Here is a 20,354-nt window from a genome sequence, read left to right on the forward strand (position 1 = left end):
GGATGACGACGCCGTGTGAGCCGTGACAAGTTTCGACGGCGGTTGAGCTGCGACGATCAACGCTGGAGCTGGCGTGAGTGTTTCCCAGAAGAGAAGCATTCGATTACCGTCCAAGAATTGTGGACTGGATACGCCCTTGTATATTCAGGACTTTAACTGTCCTTGGATAGTTGTAATGCGTGCGATTGCATTTGTAGCGTGTCACCTGTTTGTTTAGCTCCCGTTGTGTAAAAACCATCTGAGTTATATTGTGGAGTTGTAACTGGTACCAGCCGAGTGTGCATGTGTTTGTGATATTTGTATTGCCTTAACTGAGAATATATTTCATTTTTGTTTGTGTTATCGACTCTCGGCTCTGACTCGGTCTTTGGACCACAACCGGCGTTCGCTGGCGCACCAATAGGACCAACTCTAAATTGTCCGCGCTTTCGTGGTGCGTTTCGGGGGGCTGATACGTCCGCCCTTGGAATCCGCCCGGCGATTGCCAACCCGATCAACGGGATCAGTGACAGAGTCCTGCGAAGATTTTGCAACAGACAGACAAAGAACTTTTATTTGGTCCTGAGAAGACGAATGCCCCGTCAGGGGGTGACGTCCAGTCGATCGGGGATGCGAAGAGACACACTAATTATGATAAGCAAAATGTACGCACGCCCAGTATGCGTTTTATATTCGGGTGCACAGGCTTATAAATTGCGTCCTGTTGTACTGCTGGAAAGGGGGGGGGGTCTAAGGTTATGCCTTTGATTACCGAAATTCGTAGCCAATAATGTCCTCTACTTAGAAGCAAGAGTGCCCTCTCTTTTGAGCAGATTTAGGATACTAACGGTACAAAGATTGCTAAAGATGTATGAATATCCTATAAAACTTAAAATTATTTTCATGTCTCAGACAGACAGAGTTATTTTTTCAATCTTACTGGCCTCGTTTTCATACACCGCAAGTGGGCTACGTACAAGCACTTGTTGGACCATTAGATGTTACACTCATAGGCGTGCGCAGAGGGGGGGGGGGGGCAGGGGGGGCGGCCGCCCCCGCTAATCACCTAAGAGGGGGGGGGCGCAAAATATGCCCCGTACATTGACCCTTCTATTCACCTAAGAGGGGGGGCGGAAGACCTGCCCCTTACATTGACTTAGTAAGGTGGAGGGGCGCTGCGACGAACCTTTGCCCCCCCTAATGGGGAACCCTGCGCACGCCTATGGTTACACTGAGTGAAGTTCCTTCCATTCACAAGGAAAGACAGGACCTTGAAATCATTTTTGACGATATATATTCAAATTATGCCAAAAATTTGCCTTACCAGATATTAAAAGGCCTACTACAAAGACCATTTAGAGGGAATAAATACAACAAATATTATAGCTACAGATGCCCCACAATCCGAAGAAAAATCTAGCATTGGTATTTTCTCCGAGACATTCAACTGGTCATTCTCATTAAGACTTCCTGATTTCTTATCAGTATTTCCGACGGAATTTAGAGCGGTGATTATGGCTTTACGAAAGCTCAGCCCACCAACATCAAATGTGGCCATAGTTACAGAGTCAGACAGTTCTCAATTATCACGTACTTTTGATTTTCTTGCTCCCACCCACGTAACTTTAGTCAGATTAATCTGGGCACCGGGCCACAAAGGAATAAAACTGAATGAAATGGCGGACACTCTGGCGAAAGCCGCTCTCAGTGGTCCGATACTCTCAATTATTCCCACATCAGCACTCATAATTCGTGACAGATTTAGAAGGCGTGCCATAATTCAAGAGTCCGGTAAAATACTAATCTCTCATCTGAACGAATATCGGCACCTCTTGTTCCCTTGGCGTAGGAATTTCTGTTCAACAAGAAAAGAGGAAGTTATTATTACTAAATTACGCTGTCGCGTTCCAAAACTAAACTTTTATATGCATAGAGCTGGTCTGGCTTCTTCCCCTCTTTGCTCGTTTTGAAACAAGGACGAAACAGTCGAACATTATTTTTTATCATGCAACCGCTTCAATTTACTGATGCAAAACATTCTCAAAGCGGTGTTTAATCAAGTTAGATTGGAGTTCATTGCTTCTAATATTCTATGCTTGGGAGCCTCCTCATTAGGTCGTTGTCACCGGGATGTCTGTTCCGCTGTACAAAAATTCTTAATCGAATCAGGCCGGTTTTGATTTCAAATTTCTAAATTAGCATTATTAATTTATTCTAACTATTCTATAATTCATTAGTAATACAATTCATATGTGACCACTTTTATCTAAAACTTATTCGTTTCTTGGCCAATCCCCCAGAGTGAGTGAGAGCCATTCATAAAGGCAATCATCATAATCAGAAAGACAGGAAAAGGCGACTGCCGATTTCCCCTGGGTGGGTCAGCCCATGCAGGGGTGCCGTCTGCATGATGCCGAGGCCAAAAGGGTGAATTGCCTCTGCCAGGGAGCCTTAAAGGTCCAAACACCCAACGTCGGCTCAACCCCCAGGATCCCCTTTCCCCGGACAAGGCAAAGCCACGCGCGGCAAGGCGTGGGTGGGGGTCGAAGCTCCCCTGTTGGATCGGGCCCGTGGTGGCGCTGCTCACCGAACGCCTGCTCGCGCAGATGCCCTTGCGGGGGTGGCAACACTAACAAAAAAAAAAAAGAGAAAGAGAGAGACGGAGGGAAGGTTTCATTCTAGAATCCGTTGCTTCGCGCGCATTCGTTGCTTTCTTTTCTTTCTTCTTCTTCTTCTTTTTTTTTTTTTTCGCACGAGTATATTGTTCCCGCAGGTGCATTCTGGGGATCAGTGTGGGCTATATTGTTCCAGAGAAAAGGTTTCGGCAACTATTAAGAAATATTAATTTGGGAGCTCCACATTCACGTCATTTCGGTAGATCTGAGGGAGATGGTGTGGTTTGTTGGGTCTGTCTATTTCTCGCTCCTTTTATCTTTCTTCCCTTTCTTTTTCTCTTTCTCTATTGCTCGCTTCCTCTTTCTATCTCTTTCTCTTTCTGTCTATATATTTCTCTCTCTTTCTGTTTTCTTCTTTCTTTCTCTCTCTTTCTTTCTCTGCTATGCTTTACTTTCTCCTCTCTTCCTTTCCCTTCTCCTCACCCTCACTTTCATTTCCCACCTACTTTGTATCTATTCTATGCGATGGTATGTTATGCTCTGCTAGCGTGTTCTGTGAGCGACGCACAAGATGAAGAGGACGAATAAGAAGAGGACGAACATATCGCGTGCCAGCTCATGATGATGATACTTTTCTGTTGACGAATTACAACCAACGGCTGGCATAAACAACTCTTGGCCGATCCCCATGAGTGGGTAGGTGCCAAACATCCCAGGAGCATCATCATCATCATCAGCTCAGCTGTTAAAGAAAAATGATTCCGGTAGTCGGTAGCACTAGCAACGTAATCTTCCGGACGCTTGAGTGAATTTGTGTAGCGCAGTCAGAACAGCACTGCGGCTTGCACCAAATTGCGGCGTCCAGCTCGGCCAAGCACCCGGAGTGTTCGACCTGGCTCGCGCTAGCTGAGCCACGCGACGCTCCTCTTCTTTTTCCGAGGCCGGCTGACCGACCCTGGCGCAGTGCTACGCTCCTCTCCAGCACCGCATTCAAGCACCTCCCACGCCGGAACCCTCCCGCCTGCTGTCATTACACGAAGGTAAGGAAGACATTCGCTGATGATGATAAACTTTATTCAAAGACAGACAGAGCCCTTGCCGATTGCCCCGAAGGGGCATTGCTGATGGTCGGGGCCCCTAGTGCAGGGCTCCGCTGGCTCTCGCCATCCTCTCTGCCCTCTGGATCAGCCTGATCTGGCCGTCGAGGGCCGATCTGGACAGCAGTGCCACAGTGCCTTCCATTTCTCTCTTGCGGTGTTCATGCTGTGGTGTTCTATGTTGTGTAGCGTACACTCCCACGTTATGTGGTACAGCCCTACGAACGGATTTTCGCGCTTCGACCCGGCTCGCTGAGAGATCCGAGTGAACTCGCTCGCCGTTCCCGTAATACGCGCCCACGCGGTCGCAGACTTATCACGTCACCGGGCTGACAGAACAGTGTCAGCGGGCTTATTATGTCAATTCAAAGGCCCCTTTTGTTCATGTTGACATTTGTTGGATGCTGGGTAGAAGAACTGAACGGCAAAAAGGTGTATATGACAGTTAATTAACGTGCCTAAACTGAAAACAACGTGTGAATTTAAATGAAAAGAACTTCTATCTGTAATATAGATTCCGTTTGATGGCCCTTACAACCGCAGTAACTTCCACCTGTCATGGAAGAGAAAGAATTTCAGCACATAAAAAAGAAAGTCTACGATGCGAAAATGACCGAGTCATGGCCCCAACAACCGTAGTGCCTTCCACCTGTCATGGAGGAGAAATAATTTCAGCACACAAAAAAGAAAGTCTACGATGCTAAAATGACCGAGTCATGGCGCCAACAACCGTAGTGCCTTCCACCTGTCATGGAGGAGAAATAACTTCAGCACATAAAAAAGAAAGTCGTGGATGCGAAAATGCTTGAGGCCCGCCTACATAGATTTAGGTGCACGGGAAAGAACCCCAGTTGGTCGAAATTTCTGGAGCTCTCCGCTACGGCGTCCCTCATATTATATCGTGGGTTTGGGATGTAAAACCCCAACTATTATTATTTTACATAGAAAAAGGTCGTGCGTCCCAGCCTTGAGCGGGAGAAAGGAATGTTTTTATGATGACTCCTACACTACAAACTTTCGCCTTTGATATACTTTTCCTTATCGAAAACGTTTTTGCTCAGTGGGAAAACCCTGGCTTTGCGTATACTGCTTGACAAAGTCCGTATAACGGACCAGTTAGTTATACAGTCGGACGGCGGTATTGAGCACTGCGTTGCACATGATGCTAGTTCTCACTTCCATTTTTCTTTACATAAGGACCTCGTTGCGTCACCGACAAGAGCTGATTTTGACACATTGCGGAGGACACCTGCGCGCACAAAATTAATAGAAAATCTTTTTGAGTTCCATTACAGCAGTGTGGAGTAAATAACTGGAAGTGAACTGGCTTGTACAGCCCGTTGACTAATGGAGAACTGTTATGGGCTGGCTTCTCGTTGCACATTGTATGAAAACTAGGTATATCCCATCGCATAGGTGTTAGCAGACCAGCTTCTTCAGTGAAAAAGCGGTCTCGCTCACTGCCTGCTATTTTATTTTGACGGGACAGACGATCCCGTTAGCGCGTGCGTTATAATTGGCGAGTAGGTCAAATGTTTTAGTCTATTATACAGGCCCGTAGGCAGGAATTTTTGCTGAAAGCCTTGAGTATTTGAGAAAAAAGCCCATTTTGCTTATTTATTTTTGGTAAAACACCATGTATCACAAAAATATGGGGAGGGGGGGGGCGAGCCCCCCCCCCCCCCCCCCCCATGGCTACGGGCCTGCTTTTATAGCCTACCATTTTCCGATTCCCACACACACAGGCATACCGGCCTTTTACAAAGATCATGCAATCTCGTGCTAATTTTAATTGCCCTCTTGCACTTCTGTGTGCAGCTTCTCATCCTGTGCAAGTCGAAGTTCACCGCCAGAAGTTTAGTCACCGCACGCAATTCTGAATGGCGTCCAACCCTAACGATGGCGCGGCCAGCCCCGTCGAGAAGACTGGCGACCAGGAGGACAGCAGGGGTGGCGGCGGAGGAGCGGACAGGGCAACGTCCATTGTCGCCAGTCTCAGCGTGCTGTCCACCGAAGAAGACTCTGACCTAGTCACCAACGTGTCCGCTGAATTGTGCCAGATTGGACGGCGGCAGTCAAGACCCCAATACATGGAGAGGATCGTCAAAGTCTGCAAGTTGCCACTGCACCTCAAGTATCCCATGTACCAGGCCATCACCAAGACACCGACTAAACAGGCTCTAGTCGAATTCTGTCGCAAGATGCACCAAGTCGCCGGCAAGGAGAGACTGTCCAAGGCGCTGTTCGTGCTGACCAAGGGCTGCCGTACATTCCTGCAACCTTGCGACTTCATGGACCTCATTCAGGACCTCATAGACACCCACGGCGGGCTCTCGTTTCTCAAGGAAGTGACCAGATCACACAGCGTGTACATCGACACCGTGGTGGCTCGACTGTTCTTCGAGGTCGGAAAGACGTGGACGTGGCACCACAGCATGGCAGAGCTGCGACGCAGCGACCTCCTCTCGCAGCTTGACGCTCTGGAACTCAACAACGACTTCATGAACGTGGTAGGGGCCTTTTCGTACAAGGACGCCTACGTCATCCACACGATGTTCAACTCGCTGGACAAGGACAACGATCGTCTGTTGAGCAAGGAAGACCTGGCGCGGTACGAAAAAGGCGCCCTGGTACCCAAGGCAATAGATAGGGTGTTTGACTTACTCAGTACATCAGCCATGACGTACGTCGACTTGGTCGTCTTCCTGCTCGCCGAGAAGGACAAATCGCATCCAAGGAGCATCGAGTACTGGTTCAGCCGACCAGATATCGGCGACGATGGAAAAATCACGATGTACGAACTCGAGACATTCTTCCGCCAGCAGTGCGACCGCGTGTCTCTGCTGACGAACGACTGGGTGTCTCTCGAAGACATCTGTCGAGAAATTATGGATCTGATGAAGCCCAAGTCGTGCATCATTTTCGCTCTGTCCGACCTGGAGCGGTGTGCGTTTGCATCTGTGTTCTTGAACACTTTCATCAAGATTGACGGTTTCATTCATCACCAGGTCTTCGACCGCTTCGACACAGAGCGTTCGCGCAATGGTTTTACACAGTGGGAACAGTTTGCCAAGTCGAGGTTCACTCTTCTCGTGGAAGAAGGCGAGAAAGATGACTCCTCCGACGACGACTTGCCTTAATTGCAGTCCTGGTCTCATTAGAGTGTATAATATTCTCGCTTGTTTAGCTTATAGCTTACGGCGGAGTCACACGCACGTGGCGAATTAAATATGACGTTTTAAAAGGCATTTCGCGAATCCGTGTGACATTTACCCCAGTGCGTATACACCATTCTGCGGTGACGCCGCAGCAAACAGAACTGCGACGAGTGGGACGATAACACTCGTCGAAATTGTGCATTTCCAGCTACGTGCGTGGTAGGGTAATAGAATACCCCAAGTAGCAGCAATACATTATGATTACGTTACATTGATGTTAAGCTTGAACGTTGAAACACCGTTAAGGTATTTTAATGTTTTTCTAACGTTATTAAAAACGTCAGGATATTGTTACCTTTAACCCTAAACAAACTTAAATATAAATGTAGGAGCATTCGTCGAAATTGTGCGTTGCTACGTGCTTATATTATAAAGCATGAGAATACGTATGCTAGATGTTTCAGCACGCTGTGTATGTATATAAGCGCAAAGTAGAAAATTGGGAGATCCAGACATGCGTTTGGTTTCGAAATCTCGCCAGACGCGCTCTGCAGTTTTATGAAAGTACCCAGAACTTTTTGGTTCTTCAGAAATGAAACCAAAAAGTCATTCTTTCAAATAAATGTCAATCTCAGTTACAATACCTGATCATATAAAAATAAATCCGCCACCTTTTTTGTCGGCATCGGCACCAAAATGATTGTCCTCACAACCATATATATGTGCGCGTAAGGAAGCAGAGGGGGAAGGGGGGGGGGAGACTGCCTCCTTTCTAATCTTCCAAGACGAGGTGCCAAGTCTACCTCATGCATTCGTATCTGTCGTGTCACTGTTTAATAATCAGGGTTATGGCCACGACGGTTTTTGATAATATTGGCGGCCGAGGAAGACAGGCGTTGCAAAGCTCCGAAAAGCCGCAGGCCAGAGACGGGCAGTTGTCACAAGCACGTCATCGCGACGCTCTTATTAAATGCGAAGTATTGCTTAGCAAACCCCAGGCTCTTTGAGCGTTTCTATCTATCTATCTATCTATCTATCTATCTATCTATCTATCTATCTATCTATCTATCTATCTATCTATCTATCTATCTATCTATCTATCTATCTATCTATCTATCTATCTATCTATCTATCTATCTATCTATCTATCTATCTATCTATCTATCTATCTATCTATCTATCTATCTATCTATCTATCTACGTCTGGGTGCTCTCGTGATCGTATCCTCAGCTTGGTGTAGACCAAAATTGGCATGGCAGGGTAAGAGGGTTTGACGAATATGACTGCTCGTCATGGCATGAATAACATAAAAATCCAGTCACGTACGTCGTCAAACTCTTTCCTCCAGACACGTGTGGCACATACCCGTATACCAGAGGCCACGGTAAGCGGGTATGCGCCCCAGGTGGTTGCAGTTTATATCTTCCCAGGAACCGCGAGAACAGAGGAGGTCGGCGGGGATCCCTTGGGATACCGCAGCGCAGCCTCCACCGCGCGCTCTAAGCAAGCGCAACCAGTCTCCACCACCGCGCAACCAGTACACCACCACCGCGAGAACAGACATCGGAAGTTTAAATGCGAGAGCGTTAAAAAAAACAGGCATCGGCAGTGTTGACCCGACGAATACAAAGAATACAAATCAGGATTCTAGCAGGAATCGAACCCAAGTATTCTGCGTGGCAGTCAGGTATTCTACCACAGAGCCACGCCGTGTCTTGAAACTGCTTTTGAAAAAGATCATACACACGCGTAATGTCAGTGCAATGTCAACTGTGGTTGCTGTGCTGCTAATTTCATAAAAAAGAAATAAACATTACATATCTATCATGATACACGCGTCATACCGTGTTAACGCCAATTGTGGTTCCAGTGTTGGCTCCGCTTTTATAGAAGTCTAATAAACATAAGATTTGTATTCGTATGATTCAGCAAGCTATATTCAAGCGTTGCTCGACCCCGGAGGAATACGCTAACGAAAGTTACGTATGATATTCACATCATCGCACCGTAATGTGCACTTCGTTTCGATAGTTACCCTTTAAGCGCCAGTGTAGACGACGTGCCTGGTAAAGCCACGATAGGCACACAACTACTACGCTTAGAAAAACACGTCGAACCACCTCATAACGTTTCGCTCAAAGACAAAAAATACAGCATAAACAGCTACTCACTGATTACTTCGCATGAAACCGATTCCCACAAGGCGTGGGATCTGCCGACTTTTTTTTTTTGTTGCATGAATTAAGAAGCTTACTTTCTTTCATACTCGACCAAGAAAAGAGGGCCAGAGGCGGCACTGAGGTGAATCTCGTCAAGTGTCTTATGGGACGTCGAAGACCGCAAAATGCGGGAATCCTTTGCAGCTGGAGTGCAACAAACCCAAAGATCTATTTAACATCTCAAAATATTTACACAGATCCCGGTGTTGTTTTTGGTAATTCGCCATTTACTCACAGAGGAGGGAAAACAGGTGGCTCAACTTCTTGGCCTGTATCCCTCATCATGGATCTCAACGGCAAGATGCTCTGCAAGAAGCGATTGACAGAACAGAAATATACCTGGAAGCATGTGGACTGACGTGCGCACCGGAAAAGTCTGAGCTCTTGGTACTAAGAAAGCGCACAAGAAGCCGACAACAGCAGCAGACACGAGACTCGGAAATGAAGGTAGGGAAGCGTCATAATTCCTCAGGTTTCGACGCTTCGTATCCTGGAGCAAGGGGTGGGAGCGGGCTAGTTGGTATTCCATAATGCTAATATTCCATAATGCTAGTATTCCATTTGCCCCGTGCAAAACGGGTGTGCAGGATCTTGCGCTCAGAGGCGTTGCGGCAAGCAAGACCTTACCGAGAGTCCCTTCAAGATTGTCGTATCCTGGGACTCCTGATTCACAAGGACGGAGCCGGGAGAGCAGAGTTAGAAAGGATTCAGAAAACCGCGCAACAAGTAGTCACCTCATCAAAAGAGTGACTAGCAGAATTCACGGACTCAAAGAAGATTGCACGAAAATTATACAAGCGCTGATCACAAGAATTATCACGTACGGGACCCCATACCTAGACATGAAGAACAGTTATAGGGGTTACTTTGTAACAAGCAGATCCGCGCGTGCGAAACTGTCCCGTCTTTGAATCACACCGCGCACTAGAGGAGTGTAGTTACTCACTACTAGTGCTACGCAGCAGCCCTAACAGTCAGAGCTGTGACCCCCTATCCCGCGGTTCGCGTAAGTTGCGACCGCGGCGGGTTTCAGGCCAGTGGGGACAGAGACAAGTCTTTCAACTGAAGGTGTTTATTCACCCCAGTTGCCAATTGCAACAATAAGTACAGCACATCAAGTTAGTTAACACCTCAGAGGCGGAGCGTTCCGCACTACTGGGGGAAACAACAACAAAATAGCAAGCACACGTCGAGGGAATGATAAAGGCTCATCTCACCTCGCGTGGCTGCTTTTGCACTCCGGTCCGGGGCGGTAGTTCGCACTCCATGGCCGGAGCGCTGCAGGGGTTGATGGCGGCGGTGGTGCTCACGGCTTGGGTCCGATGTGGTCAATCACACCGCCCAAAACCGAAGACCCGGGGGCCCCCAAGAAAGCAGCGCGCGTTCCCGGGGTCTGGAGAGGAGTCTCTCCAGAAAAGGGCAAGGAGGGAAAACGGGGCATCTCGACTTCGGCCAGGGTGCAGGGCGCGAAAGGCTGCGGGAGCGGCACAGTGCCCTCTCCCACGCAACCCCCCTCGCCACTGCGCGTACGAACGTAGCGCGAAGCCGAGGTGCCGCCGCGTTGAAGACAATGGGTTGCGTGTGCAACCCCACATCCCCCCCTCCTTAATTGAACCCTTTAGCCAAAAAGAGGACCGCCATCACCAGGGGCTTTCTAAGAGGGGGGCTAGCGACTCCACCAGAAACACGGCGACGTCCGTGTCGATGAGGGAGCCGCACGGAGACGCAGATCACAGCACCGTTATCGCTGAGTGATGGCACTAGGGAGACATGACAGCTGATGGGGGCGCGGCAGGAAACCAGGCAGCTCGGACCGTGCACGCTTTTGCTTGCCTCTGGCGTCGATCGCTGGCTCGGACTTCGCGGGCCCGTGGTTTTGAAAGGGGGGGGGGGCACCCGGCTTTGGGCTCGATTCTGGTGGCCGTCCCGAGGTTAGATGTTCGCTTGTGGTGGAATGGTTCTTTCTTTTTCTTTTGAAGATTTCTCCGTGTCGCGCGCCTCCGCTGCTCTGGGACTATCGGCACGCAAAGCAGCAAAGAAGGCGCCGACCCGTCTTTAGCGGCTCGCCACTAGTTGCTCAGCAGGGGTCCGCTCTGCTCCTGCGGCCTCGTCCTCTCTCTTCCTCGTCGAGCCGTGCCTTCGAATGCCATTGCCTGCGGGCGCGGGGGAGCGTTTCCCTCGGGCCACTCGTTCCCTCTGTCATAGCAGGGTTTGAGATCACAGACATGCACCGGTCAGCCGATCGGTCTTAGCGTTAAGTCCGTCAGCTTGTACACGAGAGAAGAGGCAGTCTCTCCTACCCGGTACGATCCTATCCACTGCGGTGCCAGAGAAGCTGAGAGCTTCTTGCTGGCATCGCTTAGGACATGATTGCGCTTCAACACCAGATCGCCCACTTTTTACTGACGTCCTGATGAGAGCGGTCATACTGCGCTTTCTGCTCCGCACGAGCAGTGCTCAGGTTCCGTCGTGCTTTGCACAAAGCCTTCGTCACTTTCGCGCGCAGCCCAGCTGCATAATCAGCGCGTGCTGACGAAGCAACCAGTGCCATGCTGCATTCCTGTAGAGTATGTTCTACGGTACTTGGCAGCTCCCTTCAAAGATTGAGGGTGGCGGGGGTAAAGCTAGTTGAGCGTGTTCACAGTAGCCCTGAGAGCAATTGTGCGTCCCCGCAATTTCAACGAGCATGTGCTTGATGTTGCGGTTCCCACGTTCAATGATATTTGCCTGGGCACATTACGTGGTCGTTCTCCTGCGCTTAATGCCGAAGGCTACGCAGGAGTGCACGACGATTTCGACAGATAATCAGGACGAATTGTCCGTCATAAACTGCTTTGGATATTCGAATCACGTGAACACCTCAATGAGCTTACGCACGAGTATGCGTGCCAACGTGCGGGAAATCACCGCTTTGAAGGACTCATGTGTATCCTTCTCCGCGGGGATTTATCTTAGCAAGGAGTGGTCAGTTCTCAGCGGGCAGGAATCGAAAGTAGGAGGAAACGCGCTCGCAGCGTTACTAGCTGCTTCAGAGCGCCGCGCACTAACAGCAATACCAGCTGCGTCAACGTGCGCCGCGGCCGCGCCGCCGGGCTCCCGGAGCCCACCAAAGACTTACAAAAGTATTTACAAAAGAGATCCTGCCGCTGTTCCTCTGACAACTCCCTTCGGCTAAGCAAGCTTTCCACTAAACTGACGCAGTCGTAGTGGTTAGCGTTCTCGTCCTGCGAAGGTGGGTCGTCCGCCCTTCGTTTCGGACCGTCGCCGTTGAGCATTGTAGCAGTTACTATATGCTCTCTGGCTGAGTTTCAAATTATCAGAATGAGTAGTAATGTTACCCCCCCTGATAACAATGAGCGTCGCAGCAGTTACGTCGCTCTCAGGCTCGGCGTCGGGCAAGGTGAGTGGAGTAGTAATGTTACTCTTCTCACAGACAACGAGCGTACGCGTAAGTGCGTCCGCTACACGCTGTTCGTTCTCCCTCTGCAGCGAACAGTAAGTCGCATCGCTGCAGGAGGGGTGCCCATCGCGCCAGCCAGCCGCTCATACCCCTGCTCTGTGCTACTTCTACTTCCTTTGGCTAAAGTTCGCCGCAGGAATCGAAGGGTGCAGTAGCCGTTACCGCATCTTCGAACTGTTGCTTATTGGCAGCATCCGTGACAGCAATTGCAACGGCTGTATAAGTCAGCCCCGTCTGCTGCCGTGGTTGTTCGTGTAGTGGCCGTCACTCACACAAACTGACTCGCTCTGTCGCACCACTGGCCCCACGTTGGGCGCCAAATATAGGGGTTACTTAGTAACGAACAGTTCCGCGCGTGCGAAACTGTCCCGTCTTTGAATCACACCGCGCACTAGAGGAGTGTAGTTACTCACTACTAGTGCTACGCAGCAGCCCTAACAGTCAGAGCTGTGACCCCCTATCCCGCGGTTCGCGTAAGTTGCGACCGCGGCGGGTTTCAGGCCAGTGGGGACAGAGACAAGTCTTTCAACTGAAGGTGTTTATTCACCCCAGTTGCCAATTGCAACAATAAGTACAGCACATCAAGTTAGTTAACACCTCAGAGGCGGAGCGTTCCGCACTACTGGGGGAAACAACAACAAAATAGCAAGCACACGTCGAGGGAATGATAAAGGCTCATCTCACCTCGCGTGGCTGCTTTTGCACTCCGGTCCGGGGCGGTAGTTCGCACTCCATGGCCGGAGCGCTGCAGGGGTTGATGGCGGCGGTGGTGCTCACGGCTTGGGTCCGATGTGGTCAATCACACCGCCCAAAACCGAAGACCCGGGGGCCCCCAAGAAAGCAGCGCGCGTTCCCGGGGTCTGGAGAGGAGTCTCTCCAGAAAAGGGCAAGGAGGGAAAACGGGGCATCTCGACTTCGGCCAGGGTGCAGGGCGCGAAAGGCTGCGGGAGCGGCACAGTGCCCTCTCCCACGCAACCCCCCTCGCCACTGCGCGTACGAACGTAGCGCGAAGCCGAGGTGCCGCCGCGTTGAAGACAATGGGTTGCGTGTGCAACCCCACACAGTCAACGGATTAAAATAAACACTATCATCAGAAAAGCCCACAGGATTGTCATAGGCCTGTCGCCCTCCACATCCACGGAAAAGTTGCTCAACATGGAAGTGCACAACACATGGGAAGAGCTCGTGGAAGCGCACAATGTCAACGAGCTGCAGAAATTGAAGCTGACGAATACGGGTAGAGCCTTACTTCAAGATATGGGTTACCAATTCGAAGATGACATACACGTTCCTCAGCGTATCCCGCACGAGATCAGAAACAGCCTACACATAAGCAATATAAAAAGAAACATGCATCCCGAGTACGACAAGGGAAGAAGACAGGCTTGGATACAACTGCTCAAGCAAACAATAGAATGCACCAACAGCAATGAAGAAGACGTGAGGTAAACGGCTTACATTGCAAACGACAGTCTTGCAATCAGCGTCATCGACGAAAACGGTAAAGAACTGACAGCAACATCCATACGTGCCAAGGATGCAAGTACAGCGGAAGAGCTGGGCATAGCCCTGGCCATCGCTTCATGCAAGAAGACGCAGATTACCGTGATAACGGATTCGCAAGAAGCATGCAGAGGGTAAGGGTCGGAAGAGCACTCCATGTCTTAAAAAGCACCAGGGTGCAAGAAACAACCATCCTCGGACACCGGGACACGAGTCTCTCGCGGGGAACCAGGCGGCGCACGCTGCGGCTGGAGATCATGCACGCCGAGCCATCTCCGACACGCAGAGAACGCGTACCGACAGCTGTCACAACGAGGATGAACGCATACCGAAGAAGTATTCAGACATTTTGGCGCATTACAGGAAGCAGAGGAAGCGGTACCCGCCAGCACACAAGAGTCTGAGTAGGGAGCAAGCGGTTACCTGGCGAAGACTCCAGGCCGGAACTTACCCGCACGGAACATTGATGCACGCAATGTATCCAGGGACCTACAGGCGGGACTGCAAGTTCTGTCCACTGGACACGCGCAACACCGTGTGCCACATGGTGCTGGAGTGCAAAAACAATCCGGACGTGCCACCGTCATCACCCCCAAGCGAAGAGGAAGGAGTGAATCCAGAGCAGGCCCGTAGCCAGGGGGGGGGGAGAGTCCCAGCCCCCCCCCCCGAAATCTTGATGACAGATAATGTTTTATCGAAAATAAATCATGAAAACAGGCGTTTTTCTCAAATAGTCAAGGATTTCAGCAAGTGCCCCCCCCCCCCCCCCCGATAGAAATTCCTGGCTACGGGACTGATCCAGAGAAAGAATGAGAAGACCAAGTGGGAGGCTCTGCTGGTGACGCAACACCCTGACAACCAGCTACGATTGGTGAACAGGGCTCGGGCGGCGGCAGCGAGCCATGGCTACCTGGACTGAGGAAGCCACCCACCTTAGGGTTGAAGTACAAAGACCCTGGTCAAAAATAAAGTTCATTTCTCTCTCTCTCTCTCTCTCTCTCATTATGGGTGCGTGTCATGTTAATTGGAGGAACATGGATCATCATCATCATCTCCACTCGATTCTCGGCGCCTCTCGAATTGTGGGTACGTGCCATTCTTTAAAAGCCACACCACCACCATCATAATCGTCCTCCTCTTCGACGGCCCTGGCTCGCGAGCGGCAACGCATCGCCATGGCCGCGCCAGGGCTGGACCCCAGGCACGCCAGGGCACCAGCTCTTTGAACGCGCCGAAGCGCTTCTTCAGCACCGCATTCAGGCGCCTCCCATATCGGAACCCGCCCGCTTGCTGTCGCTACACGACGGTAAGGAGCCCCACGAGCGATTTCTCGCGCTTCGACCCGACTTGCTGAGAGATTTGAGTGAGCTCGCTCGGTCGTCCCTGTAAAAACTCACAAGGTCCCGTATGCACTCATTTAAGACGACTGGAAGGCGAAAGCCATCTTCTTTTTCTTCTCAGTCGATACAGGTGGGGAGCATATACGGTAACCAGGGGCGTAGCCAGAAATTTTTTTCGGGGGGGGGGGGGGGTTCAAACATACTTTGTGTATGTTTGTGCGTGCGTGCGTTTGTATGTGTGGATGTATATATACGCAAGCAAAATTGAAAAATTTCGGGGGGGGGTTGAACCCCCCCCCCCTGGCTACGCCCCTGACAGTAACTCTAGATGTGCATATTACCTTATTTCATTTTGTACAGGAGGTCCCGATACAGTCTCTTGACTGTGGGACCTCCTCCTGTATACCAAACGCTTGTAACTTCGCTCAACTTTTAATAATAAAATTCTGATTCTGATTCTGATTCTGACTGATGCTACCCCGCCACCCGCCGGAAGCTTTCTGTACCACGGCCGGTCTAGAGGCGCGCGCTCTCTCCTTCCCTTACGGCCTGAGCAGCCGCCGGGAGTACAATGGAACTTTTTCTATACAGTCACGACGGCGCGCTCCGCGTGAGGGCGTCGCGAGCCAACCGCCGAAAACGCGTTTCACCGCATGCGCTTCGTGTTGTAAACCAGCTGTGCCCGGCCAATTTCTCGTGCTAATTACTTCTTTCGGTTGTAGCAAGCGGTGAAGGAAGTACAGGTGCGTGTGGGGACAGTCTGCCTTTCTCGGCACTCGGCAATAGAAGACGCAACGCAGCGCTACTAGCAACAACAATATATTTTAAGACCCGACCACCTTATATTCGATGGAGGCGAAAATGCCTGAGGCCCGTGTGCTTAGATTTAGGTGCACGTTAGAGAACCCCAGCTGCCACAGCAGTGCATTTTTGGTGGGCCACGCATATTTACAACGTCACAGAGGGGATTACCCATCTAACCTGAAATGATGAATGTAATGCGTGCAGTGCAAGTATTCTCGCTCCAAGTCATTGGCGCACTGGAACATCTGCGAAACTTGAGGGGCAACTCCTCTATTGTTCTATTCAAGGATGCAGCATCCACAATCAACTTCATGAAAGCCATAAAGAGATGGTTCGACATTCACAACACTACGTACAGTGGAAATGACTGCAAACTTCCCATCTCAAGGCAGGACGACAGCCGATTGCTGTGGCTGGAAAATGAATTTTCAGGCTACATTAAGCGCATCCAGGATTCTTCTGTCGCCGCTGGCGTAGGAAACTTTACATACGAGACGTACACTGCCCTGCTTTTCACCACAAAGTCCACAGTGGAGACAGTCCGATTTCTTCTGAGAAAAGGAGTAAACTATGTGCTCACGAAGAAATTTAACAGTGATCCTATAGAGGCAATGTTTGGAAAATTGAGGGCAATGTGCGGGGGCAATGACGCGCTAGACGCAAGAGCCGTTACAGCTGCTTTGACTCACATTGTCAAGGAAAAGGCGTTACCTTCAAAAGACATGGGCATTCACGACGAAAACATTGAAGACGCGGCGATGTCTATTTCGGAAGATGTTATTGAGGAACTTGAAGCTCTGCGAGAACCTCCTCGCAAACCACCGAACTCTGTTGCCTATTCAGGCTTGGTGTATTCAGGCTTCGTGTAACAGAAGCGGGCTTATGAGCGGCCTGCGCCACCACTTCTGTAAAGCGGAATTTACCAGAGTCATCATATATACTTGCTACCATGTTTCTATCGCATTGGTACCATGAATACCTTATAGAGTAACTTCAGAAAGCGCCACGGTAAGTCGGAAGCCGAGCACTCCCTGCGCGCGCTAGCCTCCGCAACGGCCGGGAGTGAGTTAGGGAGCAGTTGGCTCGGAGCGCCCCCACGAAATTGCGGCCATAGGTAGCAACAGCCCCCCGCGCGCAGGCCGTAAAGGAAGGAGCGAGCGCACGCCTCCAGACCGGCCGTGTCTGTACCTAACGTGGTTTTCCACTGCCTCCAGGATCTGAGACACCTAACCTGGTTTTGCATAGCCTCCGTGATCGGCGGCCCACCTTTCACCAAGCTACGATGTCATTTGATGACGGCATCATGTTACGTTACGTCACGCGACGTCATTGTGACGACGTGATGACGTCATATAGTGACGTCATCGCGTGATGATGATTTATGCATCACTCGTGCGGACGCCGACGCGGGACGCCGGTCACTTTTCGCGTTTGATGAGGCATCTAAGGCTTTCGCCTTAATACGCGGACACGTGGTCGCAGACTTACCACTTCACCGGGCTGACAGAGCAGTGTCAGCGGGCTTCTTGTCAATCCAAAAGCCCCTTTTGTTTTTATTGGCATTTGTTTCCTGCTGCATTCAAATACTGACCTGCAAACGGGTGTACATGACAGGTAAAAAAAGGTGCGCAAACTTGTGGAAGCTTTTATCATCGGAAACAACATGTGAATTTAAAGGACAAGAACTTCTGTCAGTGAGGTAGATTTCGTTTCAGACAGAGGGAAGGGATTTCAGCCAATAAAATAAGCTATGCTTCTCGGCATGGTGGGTGCAAAAATGAATGCTATGGTGATTCCTCCACTGTAAACCTTCGCTTTTTATATATTTTCGCTTATTGAAAACGTTGTTGCTCAGCGGAAAAACCCTGGCTCAGCGCATACTTTTTGACAGAGCGTAACTGATCAGTATGGTATACGATTGATGGTGGTGTTAGCACTGTGTTGCACGTGACCCCAGCTCTCACTTCCATTTTTCTTGCCATGAGGACCTTGCTGCGTTTTTTGGCAAGAGCTGATACTGAGCCTTTGTGGATGACACCTGCGAGCACACAATTAATAGAAAGTTCTCTTTTCGAGTTCCATTCCAGCAACGGGGAGTCGGTTTTCTAACGGAGTTACAGTTCTGGGCTCAATGTCATTGCATAGTGTAAGCTATTTCCCGTCGCAGTGAACGTGTTAGCAGACTAGCCTCAGTGGAGAAGTGGTTTCGCTCAACACCAGCTGCTGTTTTATTTTGAAGAAGAGACTAACGATTCCGCTAGCGCAGCGCGTTGTAATTGGTGAGTAGGTCTAATAATATTTTAGGCAGTCCATCATAGCCTGCCGCTTCCGAGATCACACGAACAGCAGTATACAAGCCTCTCATCGCCATGCGGTATAAGAGTTCGTCTTCGACAGATCAGCGCATGCATGCTTGTGCTCACTGTAATTGCCCTCTTGCACTTCTGTGTGCAGCTCCTCATCCTTTGGACATCGAGGTAGACCGCCTGAAATGCAGTCACGTCGCACGCCATTCTGCATGGCGTCCCACTCGAACCATGACGCCGGCGGCCCCGTCGAAAAGACTGGTGACCAGGAGGACAACGGGGGTGGCGGCGGAGGAGTGGACAGGGCAGCGTCTCTTGTCGCCAGCCTCAGCGTGCTTTCCACCGAGGTAGACTCCGACCTGGTCGCCAACGTGTCCGCCGAATTGTGCCAGATCGGACGGCGTCATTTGAAACCCCAAGACATGGAGAGGATCGTCAAAATCTGCAAGTTGCCACTGTACCTCAAGTTTCCAATGTACCAGGCCATCTCCAAAACACCTACTAGGCAGGCCCTACTCGAATTCTGTCGCAAGATGCACCAGGTCGCCGGCAATGACAGACTGTCCAAGGCGGTGTTCGTGCTGACCAAGGGCCGCCGTACGTTCCTGCAGCCTTGCGACTTCAAGGACCTCATTCAGGACCTCATCGACACCCACAGCGGGCTCTCGTTTCTCAAGGAAGTGGCCAGATCACACAGCGTGTACATCGACACCGTGGTGGCTCGGCTGTTTTTCGAGCTCGGAAAGACGTGGACTTGGCGCCTCGGCATGGCAGAGCTGCGACGCAGCGATTTTCTCTCGCAGCTTGACGCTCTGAATGTCAACGACGACTTCATGACCGTGGAGGGACCCTTTTCGTACAAGGACGCCTACGTCATCCACACGATGTTCAACTCGTTGGATAAGGACAACGATCGTCTATTGAGCAAGGAAGACCTGGCGCGGTACGAAAAAGGCGCCCTGGTACCAAAGGTCATTGACAGAGTGTTCGACTTACTCAGTACGTCAGCTATGACGTACGTCGACTTCGTCGTCTTCCTGCTCGCTGAGAAGGACAAGTCGCACCCAAGGAGCGTCGAGTACTGGTTCAACCGGCTAGATCTCGACGGCGACGGTAAAATAACGATGTACGAACTCGAGACATTCTTCCACGAACAGTACGACCGCGTGTCTCTGCTGATGAACGACCCGGCGTCTTTCGAAGACATCTGCCGACAAATGATCGATCTGGTGAAGCCCAAATCGGGCAGCGTTTTCGCTCTTTCCGATCTGAAACGGTGTGCGCTTGCATCGGTCTTCTTCAACACTTTCATCAACACCTACGAGTTTATACATCACGAGGTTTTCGACCCTTTCGACACAGAGCGTTCGCGCAATGGCTTAACACAGTGGGAACAATTTGCTAAGTCGACGTTCACCCTTCTCATGGAAGAAGGCGAAAAAGATGACTCCTCCGACGATGACTTGCCTTAATTGTAGTCTTTGTGTCATTGGAGACTATAAAATTCATGGTTATCTAGCCATACTGTACGGCCAGTGGCGTATCAACTAGTTCTCGTGTATGTGTGTGTGTGTGTGTGAAAGAAGGGGCAAACCGCCCCACTGCCTTCGCGCACGCACACACACACACACACACACACACACACACACACACACACACACACACACACACACACACACACACACACACACACACACACTATATATATATATATATATATATATATATATATATATATATATATATATATATATATATATATATATATATATATATATAAATAACCATTCATATTTATTATTGTTCGCTAGATTTACTATTTAAAATGTGAATTAAGCAATATTTGTTAATCACCCAGCTTGATAGAATGAA

The 20,354-nt window shown here is 50.1% G+C and overlaps 2 protein-coding genes across 2 annotated transcripts; both read left to right on the forward strand.

Annotated features, from left to right (window-relative positions):
- Window positions 1-5,571: 5,571 nt before the first annotated feature.
- On the forward strand, window positions 5,572-6,831 carry LOC119381609 (serine/threonine-protein phosphatase 2A regulatory subunit B'' subunit beta). The gene has a single exon (XM_037649382.1). The coding sequence runs from the start codon at window positions 5,572-5,574 to the stop codon at window positions 6,829-6,831; it is 1,260 nt and encodes a 419-aa protein (XP_037505310.1).
- An 11,863-nt stretch (window positions 6,832-18,694) lies between these two features.
- On the forward strand, window positions 18,695-19,954 carry LOC119381610 (serine/threonine-protein phosphatase 2A regulatory subunit B'' subunit alpha). The gene has a single exon (XM_037649384.1). The coding sequence runs from the start codon at window positions 18,695-18,697 to the stop codon at window positions 19,952-19,954; it is 1,260 nt and encodes a 419-aa protein (XP_037505312.1).
- The last annotated feature ends 400 nt before the right edge of the window (window positions 19,955-20,354 follow it).

Source organism: Rhipicephalus sanguineus, chromosome 2 (assembly GCF_013339695.2).
Source record: "Rhipicephalus sanguineus isolate Rsan-2018 chromosome 2, BIME_Rsan_1.4, whole genome shotgun sequence".
NCBI lineage: Eukaryota > Metazoa > Arthropoda > Arachnida > Ixodida > Ixodidae > Rhipicephalus > Rhipicephalus sanguineus.